Below are 17,977 nucleotides of genomic sequence, written 5' to 3' on the forward strand. Positions count from 1 at the left end.
TGAGAGAAGTTTCAAATATTTTTTCCCATTTTCTTATTTGTGTTTTCACTTTGTGTATGGTCATTTTTGCCACGGCAATGTTAATTTCTGAGCAGCTTGGTGTAGATGAGGTTTCAACAGTTTATTAGAAACTACTCTTGGAAATAATCACAATTATTCTTTCAGCTCCACTCAGGGAGTCCATTAGCATTTCATGTTTTCATCTATCTAAAAATAGCTAGGTTGTTTTTAACATCTCCTAGATTTTAACAAGAAAGGTAAGTTTGGGGTCATAGCAAGAGGTCACAAAATTGTTGTTCACATTTTCTGGCTAATTATTATTTCACCATGTTTACATTATATGATTTAACTAGATTTTCCAATATCAGTTAATAAAATTTTAACTTTTTGTTTTCAGCTTTTATTTTTTAAGCTTCTTATATTGCTCTGGTGATATCACTTATTGATATCTGGTTAATTTTTTCTTGCTGTTCTAAATATTGTTTTAAAAATCTAAATAAGGAAAATATATCATCAAACTATTTTTGTTACAAGATATTCTCTGATTTTCAGAACTGTAAGAAGATTGAAAGAAACCAATATTGTTTTCCACACACAGATAAAAAGAAGCATCTTCTGACAAGTCCTTAGTAATAGATCCTTAGAATTACAGAACCAGGGTCCTTAACTCCCTAATTCAGGATCCTTGAATTCTCTGTCCATGGGTAGACTTCCAGGGATATAAAAAGTCTTTGTAATTATATAAAATCTCTTTTCTGAAGAGTGTATGGTTCATAGGTTTTTCTTTCTCAACATTTCCTTATGAAAAATTTCACAAATATAGAACAATTGGCAGCTTTATAAAATGAGCACCTATAAAACCCTCCACTTAAAAATTACTCCTTACAAATATTTTGCAATATTTGCTTCATTGCATATGTAGTTACATATTCATCCCCTACTCACCCTTCAATCCACCTTGTTTTTAAAATGTATTTCAAAGTAAGATGACAATTTCAGTACATATCCCTAAATACTTCAGTATATGTATCTTTAACTAGAATTTACTATTTATATTTTTTAGTAAAATTTACAAATAATAAAATACACAGAATTTAAGTGTGCTATTCAATGAATTTGAATAGGAATATATTCAAAACACAATCCAAACCCCCTCAAGATAAAACACACTTTCATACCCCTACCAATCAATACTTGCCCCTCACTCAAGACAACTACTTCTCTAATATTTTTTAGATTTGTTTTTCCTTCTTCTAGAATGCTATGTAAGTTGAATCATACAGTATATACTTAAATATTCTTTAGTAGGCTTTTGAGATTTTTGTATGTCACTACATGTATTTTTAATGATCACCTACTATGTATCCTGTCCTAGGGGTCATTAACTTACTGAGTTCACTGGGCAGGATGTGGGTTTCATGCCACCATTATTTTATTGTTTTAGGGCATCTGTATAATCAAAGCTGTAGTTTTTCCACTAGTCATGTACAGATGTGAGAGCTTGACCATAAAGAAGGCTGAGCACTGAAGAACTGATGCTTTTGAATAGTGGTGCTGGAGAAGACTCTTGAGAGTCCCTTAGACTGCAAGATCGAACCAGTTGATCTGAAAGGAAATCAATCCTGAATATTCATTGGAAGGACTGTTGCTGAAGCAGAAGATCTAATACTTTGGCCATCTGATGTGAAGAGCCAACTCACTGGAAAAGACCCTGATGCTGGAAAAGATTGAAGGCAAAAGGAGAAGAGGGTGGTAGAGGATGAGATGGTTAGATAGCATCAGCAACTGAATGGACATGAATCTGAGTAAACTCTGGGCGATAGTGGAGGACAGAGGAACCTGGTGTGCTGCAGTCCATGGGGTCATAAAGAGTCAGACATGACTTAGCAAAGGAACAGCAAAAAATGACTGATAAACTGAAAGACATGCTCTCTTTCCCCAGAACTCTCAAAACAAAATTCTAATGGAAAATCTGATGTCTTCATCCAGATCAACAGGAATTAACTTTATGGGACCAGATGAACTGATAAACATGGTTTATAACTTTATGACTTTTTGGAAAATATACTAGTTTTAATCTTTGTTTTCCAAAAGAGGTTTCCTCTTATGCTATAACTTACAACAAGTTGATAAAGTATAGCTTTGTAACAAAGATGTAATCATTGTTTTCATTTGCTCTTCATTTCCAAACGTGTTTTGTGACTCCATGCTGCCCTATGACTTTGTTAATATTACTAGCTGTATTACTTATATCCTGTCTATTTCATAAGGTTGTTGTCTCTTACTGTACCCAATGTATAACTAGGCCCTGTGACAAAACTAATGATGGCTAAACATTTTGAGGAAATAGATCACATTTATGACTCATAAAATAATTCTGTTAGTGTGATTCTAGGTATGGAAAGAAGCAATAAGCTTAAAACATTCCCTGGATCATAATGGACTAGTAAGACAGAGGATCCAGAGAATCTTTAATTATCAACAGAACCTAATCCAGAAATTAACATCCAAAGTGGCATATCAGCAAAAATTTTTGCCAGATCTAAGAATGTCCCAGCACCATGGGACAAAAATTGGTCATGAAACGTCTCCCAAATTGCTCAAATTTTCGACCAAGATGAAGAACTGAGAAATAAAACATTGTCTGCCATATCAGTAAAAAAAAGATATCACAGTCATCAGTGATTGTAGCCAACTCTGACGATGAGCTGGTAAGTCCTGAGGGAACTCAGGAAGGAAACAAAGAATACTTACCATCTAGCAGCCATCAGACCGCAGCCACTTCTGATGGTGAGCCCTGAGGAAACTTGGGATGTGAAAGTAGGATACTGGCCCCAGATAGCTGAGGTGCATATCAAAGGAATGATGAGAGCCCAGACTCTTGCATCTCCTCATACATAGAAAAGTGTTAAATTCCTTAAACTGAGTTTTCTTTTATTAACGGTAATCTTTTGTGTCCTTTGTTGGATGATTCCTATATATCTAGCTTCCTCCTCACCTCCTTGGAGCAGTTTTCCCAGGATTACTTTTAAGATGCTATCTCCTAGGCTTCAAGTCCTTAGTATGTCTGTCAAATAAAACATAAACTCTCAAAAAAAATTGTACATAATAACAGTTTATCTGAATTAACAGTTATCTGAACAGTTTGTCTGAATGCTTGAATTGTATTAAAAATTTCTCTGGGTTTACTGACATTCTGTTTAACTATATATCCCAAGAACCTAACAAAGTAGGTACCGAAAAATACTTGAGGCAAGACAACTGAAACATATCAAATAGCACTGGCAAAAGAAAGTCCCTAGTGATATTTAGAAAAAGCTTTCAGGGAGTGCATGGAGCAGAAGCTAGGCCATGGGTGAAAGGAAGGTCAGTAGGTTAGAAGAGCTAATATAGGATATTCTCTCAAGAAGTTTGAAGAGACGAGAAAGATGGGAAGGTAATTTAATGGTTGATAGTTTAGGTTGAAGGAAGAAGACAATAGATGAAGAGTATATTTTTTCTTGTTTTTTTTAAATTCTACAAATTACAATATTTTATTCCAAAATAATTTAGATTTTACTAAATTGCATGCTTTAGGATTTAAATATATACATTTTTTTAGTTTAAGTTAATAAGAGAACAACAAAGTATACACATCGTGTTTGTACTGTGCTTAGATACTGTGTTCATGATGGTCACTGGGTCTGTTTCTTTCCCTCTTCAGAATCCTGCTGTTAGTATAGAAGTGAACTGCATCGATCTACTACAAATAGAAGGATATAATTTGATAGCTGCTGGAACCTTAAATGGTGTGATCATCTTATGGAATTTTGTAACATTAACTGTCAGAGAAGTGTGAGTTGCATTGTTTCCTTAAATGCTATACTCATTTCCTAAAAAAGCTGCACTGCAGAAGAGTCAAAGTAACATTCATTATTTTAAAAAAAGCAATACATAAAAGAGATGATAATTTTCTCAAGGAGCCTTTCCTGGAGGTTATCTTTATAAGCAGGGTATGTACTGTCTAAATCCCAGAATGATATGAATAAAGTAAACCTTAATTATTTGTATCCCCAAGTGCTTTTACATTTACTCTTCTTGAGTATGTACTAGAGTATATACTTTATGTACATAGTGTAGGTACTAAAGCATGTACTAAAGTTTGTATATGCTTTCCATGTACAATCTTGTCCAAATACATAACTTTAACAAATATTTAAAATATGTAGTAATTTTAAATAATAATCTAAGAGTTTCAAGCACACACATCCAATTGCCTACTGGCAATTACCATATGGGTGACTAACAAGAGCCTTAAAGTCCCACATGCCCAAGATTTCTTCCCAATCTACCCTCCCCCATCTCATCTGGCATTCCCAGGGATGCCAGCGTCAAATGGTGAGAGGTAATTAAGAAGGGTTTTCCTTCTCATTCACCACTCCAACACATCCAGTTTATTGGGGTGGTCAAAAAGTTCTTTTGGGTTTTTCCATAAGCTCTTAAGAAAAAGAGCTCCACCCAATATTACAGGTCAGTACTAACAAGGGCATGACATATTCAATTCTACATATAAACCAAGTAGATTTGCTCTATTCTGCAAAATTTACCCTCCCCTTGCAATCCAATTCTAAATATGCTTCAATTCAGTTCAGTCACTCAGTCATGTCCGACTCTTTGCGACCCCATAAATCGCAGCACGCCAAGCCTCCCTGTCCATCACCAACTCCCGGAGTCTACCCAAACCCATGTCCACTGAGTCGGTGATGCCATCCAGCCATCTCATCCTCTGTTGTCCCCCTCTCCTCCTGCCCCCAATCCCTCCCAGCATTAGGGTCTTTTCAAATGAGTCAACTCTTCGCATGAGGTGGCCAAAGTATTGGAGTTTCAGCTTCAGCATCAGTCCATCCAATGAACAACCAGGACTGATCTCCTTTAGGATGGACTAGTTGGATCTCCTTGCAGTCCAAGGGACTCTAAAGAGTCTTCTTCAACACCACAGTTCAAAAGTATCAATTCTTCAGTGCTCAGCTTTCTTCACAGTCCAACTCTCACGTCCATACATGACCACTGGAAAAACCATAGCCTTGACTAGACAGACATTTGTTGGCAAAGTAATGTCTCTGCTTTTTAATATGCTGTCTAGGTTGGTCACAACTTTCCTTCCAAGAAGTAAGCGTCTTTTCATTTCATGTCTGCAGTCACCATTTGCAGTGATTTTGGAGCTCCCAAAAATAAAGTCTGACACTGTTTCCACTGTTTCCCCATCTATTTCCCATGAGGTGATGGGACCAGATGCCATGATCTTAGTTTTCTGAATGTTGAGCTTTAAACCAACTTTTTCACTCTCCTCCTTCACTTTCATCAAGAGGCTTTTTAGTTCCTCTTCACTTTCTGCCATAAGGGTGGTGTAATCTGCATATCTGAGGTTATTGATATTTCTCCTGGCAATCTTGATTCCAGCTTGTGCTTCTTCCAGCCCAGCGTTTCTCATGATGTACTCTGCATATAAGTTAAATAAGCAAGGTGACAATATACAGCCTTGATGTACTCCTTTCCCTATTTGGAACCAGTCTGATGTTCCATGTCCAGTTCTAACTGGTGCTTCCTGACCTGCATACAGGTTTCTTAAGAGACAGGTCAGGTGGTCTGGTATTCCCATCTCTTTCAGAATTTTCCATAGTTTATCATTGCTTATAAAGGATATGTATGGATGTGAGAGTTGGACTATAAAGAAAGCTGAGCACCAAAAAATGGATGCTTTTGAACTATGGTGTTGGAGAAGACTCTTGAGAGTCCCTTGGACTGCAAGGAGATCCAACCAGTCCATCGTAAAGGAGATCAGTCCTGTGTGTTCATTGGAAGGACTGATGCCGAAGCTGAAACTCCAATACTTTGGCCACCTCATGAGAAAAGTTGACTCATTGGAAAAAGCCCTGATGCTGGGAGGGACTGGGGACAGGAGGAGAAGGGGACGGCAGAGGATGAGATGGTTGGATGGCATCACCAACTCGATGGACATAGGTTTGAGTAAACACCGGGAATTGGTGATGGACAGGGAGGCCTGGCGTGCTGCGATTCATGGGATCGCCAAGAGTCAGACACGACTGAGCGACTGAACTGAACTGAACTGATAAAGGATATAATGTAACATTTTATTATTTGTTATGGATGGGTTAAAAATAATAACCTTTCCTCAGTTGTGTAATTGGGCTCCAAGCAAGGGGCATGTGTCACCATATATTAAGAGAGTTTCTAAAGTTGTACTTCCAGGTATAAGATGGCCGAGAACCTTAACAATAAATTAAAAATAAAATCAATTCTATTTAAGCATTTTGGGGGAAGGAAAGAGGTATAAAGGAGAAGAGAGTCAGAGAAGACAAGGGAAAAGAAGAAGAAAAAGCAAAAGAAATCTCTGCCTCTCCTAGCTATAGTACTTGCATATGTTTACATGCAATGCCCCTTTTCAGTCTATGTCAGAGTTTTTACTTTTAGCCAAGTTTTGGGAGGAAATATTCCTTTCTTTTTGGGACTTTGGGTATGCTTTTCTTTGAACCTTAAGCTGAAGTAGCTGTTTCTGTAAACCCCTCCTCTTTACCTCAGCTCAGGGTCTGCTGGGCGTGCCCCTAGAATTCCTGTCATTCTTCAATTCCTTTCCTCCAATCCTTGCCCTTAGGCTTTTCTCACAGACTGTATGTGTGTCACTTTATTCCTAAATAATAACACCACACAATTCCTCATCTTCTTATTAATACAGTTTTCACACTGTGTCAGCTTATGCATGACTCACTATTTTGGGAAAGCATCTACTAGACTAAAAATGCAAAGACCATAATCTACTGCCACAGCTTAAAAGAGATCGCAGGTCCCCTGAGAATATTCCCAATTCAAAGGTGGAGATTCTTCTTGAATCTATTCTTGAAGTGCTAGGCAGTTTGCCAAGGGATGCATGCAAATCTAGGACCCAAAGAAGAATAACTGACTATAATGGGTCATATAGTGTCCTCTTCCCACAAAAAGATGATTATATTAAAACAATTGATTTAGAATCAGTAGAGTATTTTGCAAAACATATAATTTAACTGTCCAAAGTAATTTAGGTCCAGTTTAAAGACTCTAAAGTTAAGGATGGCCATTTCTACCTCTACCTCAAACTTTGTCTAAGAGCCCTTCACCAGTCAGGAGAAATAGTCCTCCTTTTTCTGTTCCAAGTCCCATGCTTTCTGGGGTGCAAACTAGAAATTGTTATTGCCAATGAATAATCCACTTTACCATGCAGTTCACTTGCAGAGCACAAATATGTAAAAAGTTGTAGCTCAACAAGTCATCAAATTTGCAGGTTCTTCCTTTGATCTTGGTTCACTCCCCAGCAGGTCCTTCATCACTTGTCCATCCATATTAGCAGAGGTAATTTTCACTAAAGGAAAAAGAACAGTTTGTTACAACATCTATTTCCTATAAGGAATATCAAACATGGCTTTAAAAACCTACTATGAAGCGCCAGGGCAGACGGTGGGGGACCATCCTTCTGCTTCCATGAAACTACCTAGGAAGGTGTTCTTGGGAATCTGAGTCAATTGGAGTCTGGAGCAGGAAGAATAGTGTGATTACTGAATTACCTGCTTTCCTTTTCTACTTAATTATAAGGTGCTTGAGGATAGTAACTACATTTTATTCTAATTTCTCACTGCACTTATTCAAAGAGTAGAAATCTATTCTTTAAACTGTAAGAAACTTCCAGGAGGTTGTATAAGCTCACTCTCTGAACTAATAGACAAACTGATTGAATTAAAAGACTTCTAAACACTAAATGATCATGTTGTTATATACATGTTTATTAAGGAAGAGTTCAAATGCTATACTTTTGGGTTTTCTCTCCATATTCAATGATCATCAACATTTCAGGAGTTGATTACCTCTGCATGGAATATATAATAATTATGCACATTACCTTATTTGTAAATTTTAATCTTGTGAATGTATGCTTATTCCTAGGTATAGACCAGATGATTGCTTCACTGTAGACCCTGACTTGGACCCTACACGCTTTAGAATTAATGACATACTATTTCTCTTTCGTAATCCTGAATGTGTAAGGTAACTTAGCACTTATTGATCAAGAAATATTGTCTGGGACTTAAGCGGATGATATAAAAAGAGTTTTCCTCATCCCCGCATTTAGGAAGGTACAATTGAGGGAAGGGTCTTCTCAGGTGACACTAGTGGTAAAGAATTCACTTGACATGCAAGAGACACAGGAGATGTGGGTTTGATCCCTGGGTCCAGAAGATCCCCTGGAGGAGGAAGATGTCAACCCACTCTAGTATTCTTGCTTGAAAAATTCCATGGACAAGAGGAACCTGGTGGGCTACGGTCCATGGAGTCACAAAGAGTCAGACACAACTGAATGAGCACACACACACACACACACACACACACATACACACACAACTGAGGGAAGATATATTTAGACTGACATACTTGGCTTCAGCTTTCTTCCCTATTACTGTTTTTGTAGATGGATGGCCCCAGAGGGATCTGATTTGCTGTGTGGTTATCCAATTTCCCTTTACCATTCAGTCCCACAGCAGAGAGGAAAAATGCTCACTTGACCCCACTTGCAGCTAAAATACAACTCTATGAGCACTAATGTAAAGCAGAAGAAAAAAAAAAGATTTATAGGGCAAATATGAACGATCATATAGAAGCAGGTTTCATATGACATCTGCTATAACTGAGCAATCATAATCCATTTCCAAGAGAGCAGGGTTTTTTTTTTTTTTAAGTTTAAGAAAAGGTGTTTTTGCTATTTATATTTGCTCGAGAGCTCTGATTTCAATAGGCAATGAAAAGCACATCTCTGGAGAGAAATCAAAGGCTTCTGTACTATCTCATCATCCAGAAGTGAGCCAAAACATAACACCTTCCCTACTCCTTGACTTGAAACGTTCTCATTCTGAGAATATTTTGAGGACCTCATCTGTATATATCTGCACCAGAACACTAAGCCAGTTTTCAGCCCATTCTAGCAGAATTGGAAACTGCAGAGCAGAAGTTACTAGGTTTTCCAGGGCTCCTCACAGCCACCTCACTCCCCACCATTTCAGTGTCAAAGCCTCTGGGACTAAATCTAGCCTTAACAGTGGGAAAGAACAGATTTTCATTTCCTACCCCTGAGCAGTATCCACACTAAAATCCAGAGATGCTGAAAAAAAGTAACCAGCTGAAATTAAAACAGAGGAGAGCACCTTCTGAGTATGAAAGAGTATCTTAACTTTTCCTCCTTGGGCTTCCTCTCTCTGCTTATAGGAAATCAAGTCAGGATTCTGTATGTTCTTCATCCCAATGTGATTCTAGCAAGGGTCCACAGAGTAGCAAGGTAAGCAAGAGAAAAGGAGAGTGTGCCTTCCTGTTATCACCAATGTTGGCTTAATAATTTGTTGCATGTCGTAAGTAAAATCTTTTTTGTTTTCCCTAAAAAGCAATGTCTAAATTGTTTTTATCTGTTTTCCCACTATTTTTCAAGGCATTCCTATCTGCAAATAATCATGAATAAAATAAATTATATAGGCTATTTTTATGTTCATTAAATAATAATTTTAGACTATATCTTTTGCTAAAAAGTGTTATATACATTTCACAGAGGAAAGAGACAGCATGTGATTATGTTACGACACAATGTAATGAAATGGTTTTCAAACTGTGTTCTTGGTTCCATGTTTTTTATTTTTTTACACATTTTTATTTCTAGTTAAGATTTTGTTTGGAAAAGTTGGACAGCATAAATTGTTTTAAAAGCACTAGCATAGTGGAAATAATCAGCTTGTAAGGATGTGTCAAACAGACTTGTACTTAAATCCAAGCACTCCATTTATTATCTGATTAGCTTTAGAGATGTCACTTAACCTCTGAGTTTCCATTTCTTCAGTGATACAAAGGGAATAGTATAACCTAACTGGTATGGTTGTTAATGGAATTAGAGACATTATACATGAAGAATGTAGCAAGCTCTAGGTATTTAATTACTCTTGTTATTATGCTACACTGGAGCCACTAGGAAAAGGCTGTGTTATAAATACCCTATTTATAAACATGAAAATCACTGCAATGCATCTTTTCAAATAATTAATTGTAAAATAACTTTAAAATTAATGTTTGGAGATATAAATTTAACTATGAAAAAAATCTATTCATTCAGTGTATCGCATTTCCTTACAATATCATAAATATTCTCTTTTTCTCCCCGAATTCAGGGAAGCAAACAGAGCATACATGAGAGTGAGATTAAAGGTTAGTATGAAATCTCCCTTTCTTAACTTCTTTGCCACAGAGAGTTTAGGTGATAGAATACTTACAATTAATATATATTCTTTTTTGTGACTAAATGCTGAGGTGCTATAAGTTTCAGTAATCTAAGAAGCAGAGTTTACGTTATTATGATGCCTTTATAACCATTAACTTTAGGTTTTAAAAATCCAAAGTACTCCTGAGCTTCTTAGTCTCCAGCCCACTGCCCTGAAGCTTATACTAGAATCATAAGCCTTTTTTGACTGTGTAGGACTCATACTGGATATATATCTAGTTTTAACTACCATGTACAATGCAGAGGCTTTTGTAATAGAACCCAAAATGAGTTCTTTTAGTTTTTTCCATGATATAGGATTCCATTTGTTAAAGGTTTTTTATTCTCTCCCCTGACTGAAGTTCTCCAAGATTAAAAAATAATAATAATAAAAAAATTCTAGGGAAAAGAATGTGAGTATTTTTGTTTTTTTTTTTTCCTATTTTCCTACTTGCTTCCTCTTTTATATTCAATAAAATTTGAATGCCAAGTACAACAAACTGGTATTTGGTAACTGGTAACTCACTAATTGTCCAACAGGTGAGCAAACAGATGCCGTGAGAGAGCCAGTGGACAAAAAACATCCTGGAGGCACCAATGTAACAGATACTCAACCACCACCTATCCTTGTCACTGCACATGAGGATGGACATCTCCGCTTGTGGACTATGGAGGTTAGGGCCTGTCATTTACCTGGAACAGCAGAGAATGGGAAAGATAAAAAGGATTATTGAATAAACCTTAGCCCCCTAAGGTTCCATATAGCATCTAATTTTATTACTGTTCAATCTTGTAGCCAAATGGCTGGTTTTGCAGTCTACTCACTGAAAATACTACTCAAAAATTTAGGTCAGTTTTATAACTCAAAAGATCAAATCATCAAAACTGCTAAGACAACTACTGTATTTCCAATCTTTCTTTACATTGAGCTATGAATACATCCCACTATATATTTCACTGGATATTTAAATAATCAGTTCAGTCATGTCCAACTCTTTGTAACCTCATGGACTGCAGCACACCAGGCCTTTCTGTCCATCAAAAACTCCCAGAGCTTACTCAAACTCATGTCCATCAAATCAGTGTTGCCATCCAACCATCTCATCCTCTGTCATACCCTTCTCCTCCTGCCTTCAATCTTTCCCAATATCAGGGTCTTTTCAAATGAGTCAGTTCTTCACATCAGATGGCCAAAATACTGGAGTTTCAGCTTCAGCATCAATTCTTCCAATGAATATTCAGGACTGATTTCCTTTAGGATTGACTGGTTGGATCTCCTTGCAGTCCAAGGGACTCTCAAGAGTCTTTTCCAACACAACAGTTCAAAAGCATCAATTCTTTGGTGCCCAGCTGTCTTCATAGTCCAACTCTCACATCCATACATGACTACTGGAAAAACCATAGCTTTGACTAGATGGACCTTTGTTCACAAAGTAATGTCTCTACTTTTTAATATGCTGTCTAGGTTGGTTGTAGCTTTTCTTCTAAGGAGCAAGCATTTTAAAATTTCATGGCTGTAGTCACATCTGCAGTGATTTTGGAGCCAAAAAAATAAAATCTGTCACTGTTTCCATTGTTTCTTCATCTACTTGTCATAACGTGATGGAGATGAAGTCATGAAGATGGTGGAGTAGAAGGATGTGCGCTCATCTTCTCCTGTGAGAACTCCAAAATTACAACTCACTGCTGAACAACTGTCAACAGGAGAATGTTAGATACCACCAAAAAAATATACCCCACGTCCAAGGGCATAGGAGAAGCCCCAGCAAGATTGTAGGAGGGGTGAAATCACATTTAGAATCGAACCCCTTACCCACCAGAGACACTCGGAGGGCTCAAACAAACCTGTGTGCACCAGGGCTCAGAGACCCCACAGCGACTGACCAGAACTGTATCTGAGTGTCTCCTGTGGAGACAGCAGTGGACTGCTGCAGGGGCAGGGGCTCTGGGTGCAGTCAACCTGGGTATGGCATAAGCCCTCTTGGAGGAGGTCACCATTAACCCCGCCACAGAGCTGCCAGATCTTACACAGGACTGGGGAAACAGACACTTGGAGGGCACAAACAAAACTTTGTGCACACCAGGACCCAGGAGAAAGGAGCAGTGATTCCACAAGAGACTGACCCAGACTTGCCCATGAGTGCCCAGGAGTCTCAGTGGTAGCATGGGTCAGTGGTAGCCTGCTGCAGGGTTGGGGGCAAAGAGTGCAGCAATGCCTGCATGGGACCTTTTGAAGGAGGTCACCATTATCTTCATTATCTCCACCATAGTTTGGCCTCAGGTCAAACAACAAGGAAGGAACATAGCCCACCCATCAACAGGAAATTAGATTCAAGATTTACTGAGCATGGGCCTGCCCATCAGAACAAGACCCAGTTTCCTCTACAGTCAGTCTCTCCCATCAGGAAGCTTCTATAAGCCTCTTGTCCCTATCCCACAGAGGGCAGACAGAATGAAAACCATAATCACAGAAAACTAATAAACCTGATCACATGGACCACAGCCTTGTCTAACTCAGTGAAACTATGAGCCATGCTGTGTAGGGCCACCCAAGACGCGTGAGTCATGATGGAGAGTTTTGACAAAACATGGTCCACTGGAGAAGGGAATAGCCTACCACTTCAGTATTCTTTCCTTGAGAACCCCGTGAAGAGTATGAAAAGGCAAAAATATAGGACACTGAAAGATGAACTCCCCAGGCTGGTAGGTGCCCAATATGCTACTGGAGATAAATGGAGAAATAACTCCGGAAAGAATGAAGAGAAGGAGCCAAAGCAAAAACAACACCCAGTTGGGGATGTGACTGGTGAAAGAAGCAAGATCTGATGCTGTAAAGAGCAATACTGCATAGGAACCTGGAATGTTAGGTCCATGAATCCAGGCAAATTGGAAGTGGTCAAACAAGATGGCAAGAGTGAACATCGACACTTTAGGAATCAGTGAACTAAAATGGACCAGAATGGGAGAATTTAACTCAGATGACCACTGTACTACTGTGGGCAAGAATCCCTTAGAAGAAATGGAGTAGATATCATAGTCAACAAAAGAGTTCGAAATGCAGTACTTGGATGCAATCTCAAAAACCGACAGAATGATCTCTGTTCATTTCCAAGGCAAACCATTCAATATCACAGTAATCCAAGTCTATGACCAATAATGCTGAAGAAGCTGAAGTTGAATGGTTCTATGAAGACCTACAAGACCTTCTAGAACTAACACCAAAAAAAGATGTCCTTTTCATTATAGGGGACTGGAGTGCAAAAGTAGGAAGTCAAGAGATACCTGGAGTAACAGGCAAATTTGGCCTTAGAGTACAAAACAAAGCAGGTCAAAGGCTAACAGAGTTTTGCTAAGAGAATGCACTGATCATCGCAAACACCCTCTTCCAACAACACAAGAGATGACTCTACACATGGACATCACCAGATGGCCAAAACAAAAATCAGATTGATTATATTCTTTGCAGCCAAAGACGGAAAAGCTCTATACAGTCAGCAAAAACAAGACCAGGAGCTGATTGTAGCTCAGATAATGAACTCTTTATTGCCAAATTCATACTTAAATTGAAGAAAGTAGGGAAAACCACTAGACCATTCAGGTATGATCTAAATCAAATCCTTTATGATTATACAGTGGAAGTGAGAAATAGATTCAAGGGATTAAATCTGATAGACAGAGTGCCTGAAGAACTATGGATGGAGGTTCATGACATTGTACAGGAGGCGATGATCAAGACCATCCCCAAGAAAAAGAAATGCAAAAAGGCAAAATGGTTGTCTGAGGAGGCCTTACAAATAGCTGAGAAAAGAAAAGACACGAAAGGCAAAGGAGAAAAGAAAAGATATACCCATTTGAATGCAGAGTTCAAAAGAACAGCAAGGAGAGATAAGAAAGCCTTCCTCAGTGATCAATGAAAACAAATAGAGGAAAACAATAGAATGAGAAAGACTAGAGGTCTTTTCAAGAAAATTAGATATATCAAGGGAACATTTCATGTAAAGATGGACACAATAAAGGACAGAAATGGTATGGGCCTAACAGAAGCAGAAGATATTAAGAAGAGGTGGCAAAAATACACAGAAGAACTATACAAAAAAGATCTTCATGACCCAGATAATCACAATGGTGTGATCACTCACCTAGAGCCAGACATCCTGGAATGCGAAGTCATGCGGGTCTTAGGAAGCATCACTACAAACAAAGCTAGTGGAGGCAATGGAATTCCAGTTGAGCTGTTTCAAATCTGAAAAGATGATGCTGTGAAAATACTACACTCAATATGCCAGCAAATTTGGAAAACTCAGCAGTGGCCACAGGACTGGAAAAGGTCAGTTTTCATTCCAATCCCAAGGAAAGGCACTGCCAAAGAATGCTCAAACTACTGCACAATTGCACTCATATCACGTGCTGGCAAAGTAACGCTCAAAATCTCCAAGCCAGGCTTCAACAGTATGTGAACTGTGAACGTCCAGATGTTCAAGCTGGATTTAGAAAAGGCAGAGGAACCAGAAATCAAATTGCCAACATTTGTTAAATCATCAAAAAAGCAAGAGAGTACCAGAAAAACATCTATTTCTGCTTTATTGACTATGCCAAAGCCTTTGACTGTGTGTATCACAATAAACTATGGAAAATTCTTAAAGAGATGGGAATACCAGGCCACCTTGCCTGCCTCCTGAGAAATATGTATGCACATCAGGAATGGAACATGTCAGGAACTGGACATGGAACAACAGACTGGTTCCAAATTGGGAAAGGCGTACATCAAGGCTGTATATTGTCAACCTGCTTATTTAACTTATATGCAGAATACATCATGAGAAATGCCGGGCTGGATGAAGCAAAAGCTGTAATCAAGATTGCCAGGAGAAATATCAATAACCTCAGATATGCAGATGACACCACCCTTATGGCAGAAAGTGAAGAAGAACTAAAGAGCCTCTTGATGAAAGTGAAAGAGGAGAGGGAAAAAGTTGGCTTAAAACAGCATTCAGAAAACTAAGATTTAAATAACATGATAGTATTAATGATGAATACATCATTAAAGACTGTGAGAACACTGAGATGTGGAATATACATGAAATTTTAGCTTTCCAAACTACTGGAAGAAGTTATTACATTATATTGAGGGTCCTAAACACTTTACAATGAAGGGATAACCTTCATTTACTGAAAGATTTTAAGTGATTTGGGGGTGGAAAGTAGGGCAGGAGGTTTGAATTAGGTGGACAGAAACAACAGAAGTAAGGATCTTGAGTAGACTGATGATGGTGAACAGCAAGGGAGGTGGCATCACTTCTAAGATTCCTTTCTAGAGGGAAACCCAGAAAACAGCAAGTTTTGTATGGCAGTTAGTGGTGTTCAACAACACAGAGCAGCATGCTGTCTGCTGTATAAACCTCCAACTTGATCAGTTGATTCTAACTTATTAGTGAGAAACTCTTGGTTTGAAAATGCTATGAAATACTGTAAACAATAATTTTCCCTGAGATGATCCAGGTATCGGAGCAGTGATGTTCCCCCCTCCGCCCCCCCCAATAGGTAAATAATAAAAGTGTGAGAACAGTAGGAGGAGAAAATATTATATCCAACTAAATCTCAGGAAACAAGTAGCAGATTCAAACTTTTTCTTCCTATGTTTTGACTTTTATTCTTCAAGTAAGTACAGAAATGTACATGAAGGTCAGTGATGACTTACACTAAGCACTGAAAAAGTCTGCCAAATTTGAATCTCTTGCAATCTGTTTTGTACCAATATTCAAAAATAGATATTTCCAAAAGGACAAATACAATATTCTGGCTTAAAGTAAGTGAGAAACACTTAAATCTGAAAATCATGTTTATTTAAAAGGAGAATATATCACTGGAAAGGGGTTGAGGAACTGCATGAAGAGGGTTATCAGAAGTGACAGAAAAAAACCTACAAGTATAGAGGGGATCTGCAGTAATAAGAGTCTAGGTGGTTATAATTAACAGTTGACCCCACTTTTACTAATATTTAGCTTCAAGGAAATAAGTCCCTATAGATAATTTCAAATTATTTTTATTACAAAGGAATCATGTTATAATTAGTAGATAGCTCTTGGAATAAATTATCTGTAAACTCAACTCCAATACTGATGTTTATATAATTTATTATCATATTTTATACAGGGAAGACTACTGAAAGATATTCTACCTTTCACAAAACATGCTGCCATTTCTCTGACATCGCTGTTCACTGATTCATGTGCAAGAATACTACTGACTGGAAATATGGGTAAGTCACTGCCGTTATGCAGTTGGCCACAGGTATCTTAACAACCTACATGATATAAAAATGGATATAGGATAACACCGTGACATTTGTTGAAACAAAAGGAAGGATGCCCAAGCTGCCAAATAAACAGAAGAATGAAAGGATGTCAGTTCAGTTCAGTCACTCAGTCGTGTCTGACTCTTTGCGACCCCATGAATCACAGATGCCAGGCCTCCCTGTCCATCACCAACTCCTGGAGTTTACTCAAACTCATGTCCATCGAGTTGGTGATGCCATCAAGCCATCTCATCCTCTGTCATCCCCTTCTCCTCCTGTCCCCAATCCCTCCCAGCATCAGGGGCTTTTCCAATGAGTCAACTCTTCGCATGAGGTGGCCAAAGTAGTGGAGTTTCAGCTTCAGCATCACTCTATCCAATGAACACCCAGGATCGATCTCCTTTAGGATGGACTGGTTGGATCTCCTTGCAGTCCAAGGGACTCTCAAGAGTCTTCTCCAACACCATAGTTCAAAAGCATCAATTTTTCGGCGCTCAGCTTTCCTCACAGTCCAACTCTCACATTCATACATGGCCACTGGAAAAACCATAACCTTGAGCAGACGGACCTTTGTTGGCAAAGTAATGTCTCTGCTTTTTAATATGCTATCTAGGTTGGTCATAACTTTGCTTCCAAGGAGTAAGTGTCTTTTAATTTCATGGCTGCAATCACCATCTGCAGTGATCTTGGAGCCCAGAAAAACAAAGTCTGACACTGTTTCCACTGTCTCCCCATATATTTCCCATGAAGTGATGGGACCAGATACCATGATCTTAGTTTTCTGAATGTTGAGCTTTAAACCAACTTTTTCACTCTCCTCTTTCGCCTTCATCAAGAGGCTTTTTAGTTCATCTTCACTTTCTCCATAAGGGTGGTGTCATCTGCATATCTGAGGTTATTGACATTTCTCCCAGCAATCTTGATTCCAGCTTGTACCTCCTCCAGCCCAGCATTTCTCATGATGTACTCTGCATAAAAGTTAAATAAGCAGGTGACAATATACAGCCTTGACGTACTCCTTTCCCTATTCGGAACCAGTCTGTTGTTCCATGTTCAGTTCTAACTGTTGCTTCCTGACCTGCATACAGGTTTCTCAAGAGGCAGGTCAGGTGGTCTGGTATTCCCATCTCTTTCAGAATTTTCCACAGTTTATTGTGATCCACACAGTCGAAGGCTTTGGCGTAGTCAATAAAGCAGAAATGGATGTTTTTCTAGAACTCGCTTGCTTTTTTGATGATCCAGCGGATGTTGGCAATTTGATCTCTGGTTCCTCTGCCTTTTTTGAAACCAGCTTGAACATCTGGAAGTTCACGGTTCACATATTGCTGAAGCCTGGCTTGGAGAATTTTGAGCATTACTTTACT

General features: G+C 38.5%; 1 protein-coding gene across 1 annotated transcript in view; it reads left to right on the forward strand.

Annotated features, from left to right (window-relative positions):
- Positions 1-17,977, forward strand: part of WDR64 (WD repeat domain 64) — a 126,293-nt gene that overhangs the window by 80,202 nt on the left and 28,114 nt on the right. Inside the window, exons 16-21 of the mRNA XM_070474360.1 lie at positions 3,704-3,834; positions 7,972-8,073; positions 9,286-9,355; positions 10,230-10,266; positions 10,859-10,992; positions 16,472-16,577. Of these exons, the coding sequence (XP_070330461.1) occupies positions 3,704-3,834; positions 7,972-8,073; positions 9,286-9,355; positions 10,230-10,266; positions 10,859-10,992; positions 16,472-16,577 (580 nt within the window). The remainder of the gene's footprint in view (positions 1-3,703; positions 3,835-7,971; positions 8,074-9,285; positions 9,356-10,229; positions 10,267-10,858; positions 10,993-16,471; positions 16,578-17,977) is intronic.

Source organism: Odocoileus virginianus, chromosome 11, assembly GCF_023699985.2.
Source record: "Odocoileus virginianus isolate 20LAN1187 ecotype Illinois chromosome 11, Ovbor_1.2, whole genome shotgun sequence".
NCBI lineage: Eukaryota > Metazoa > Chordata > Mammalia > Artiodactyla > Cervidae > Odocoileus > Odocoileus virginianus.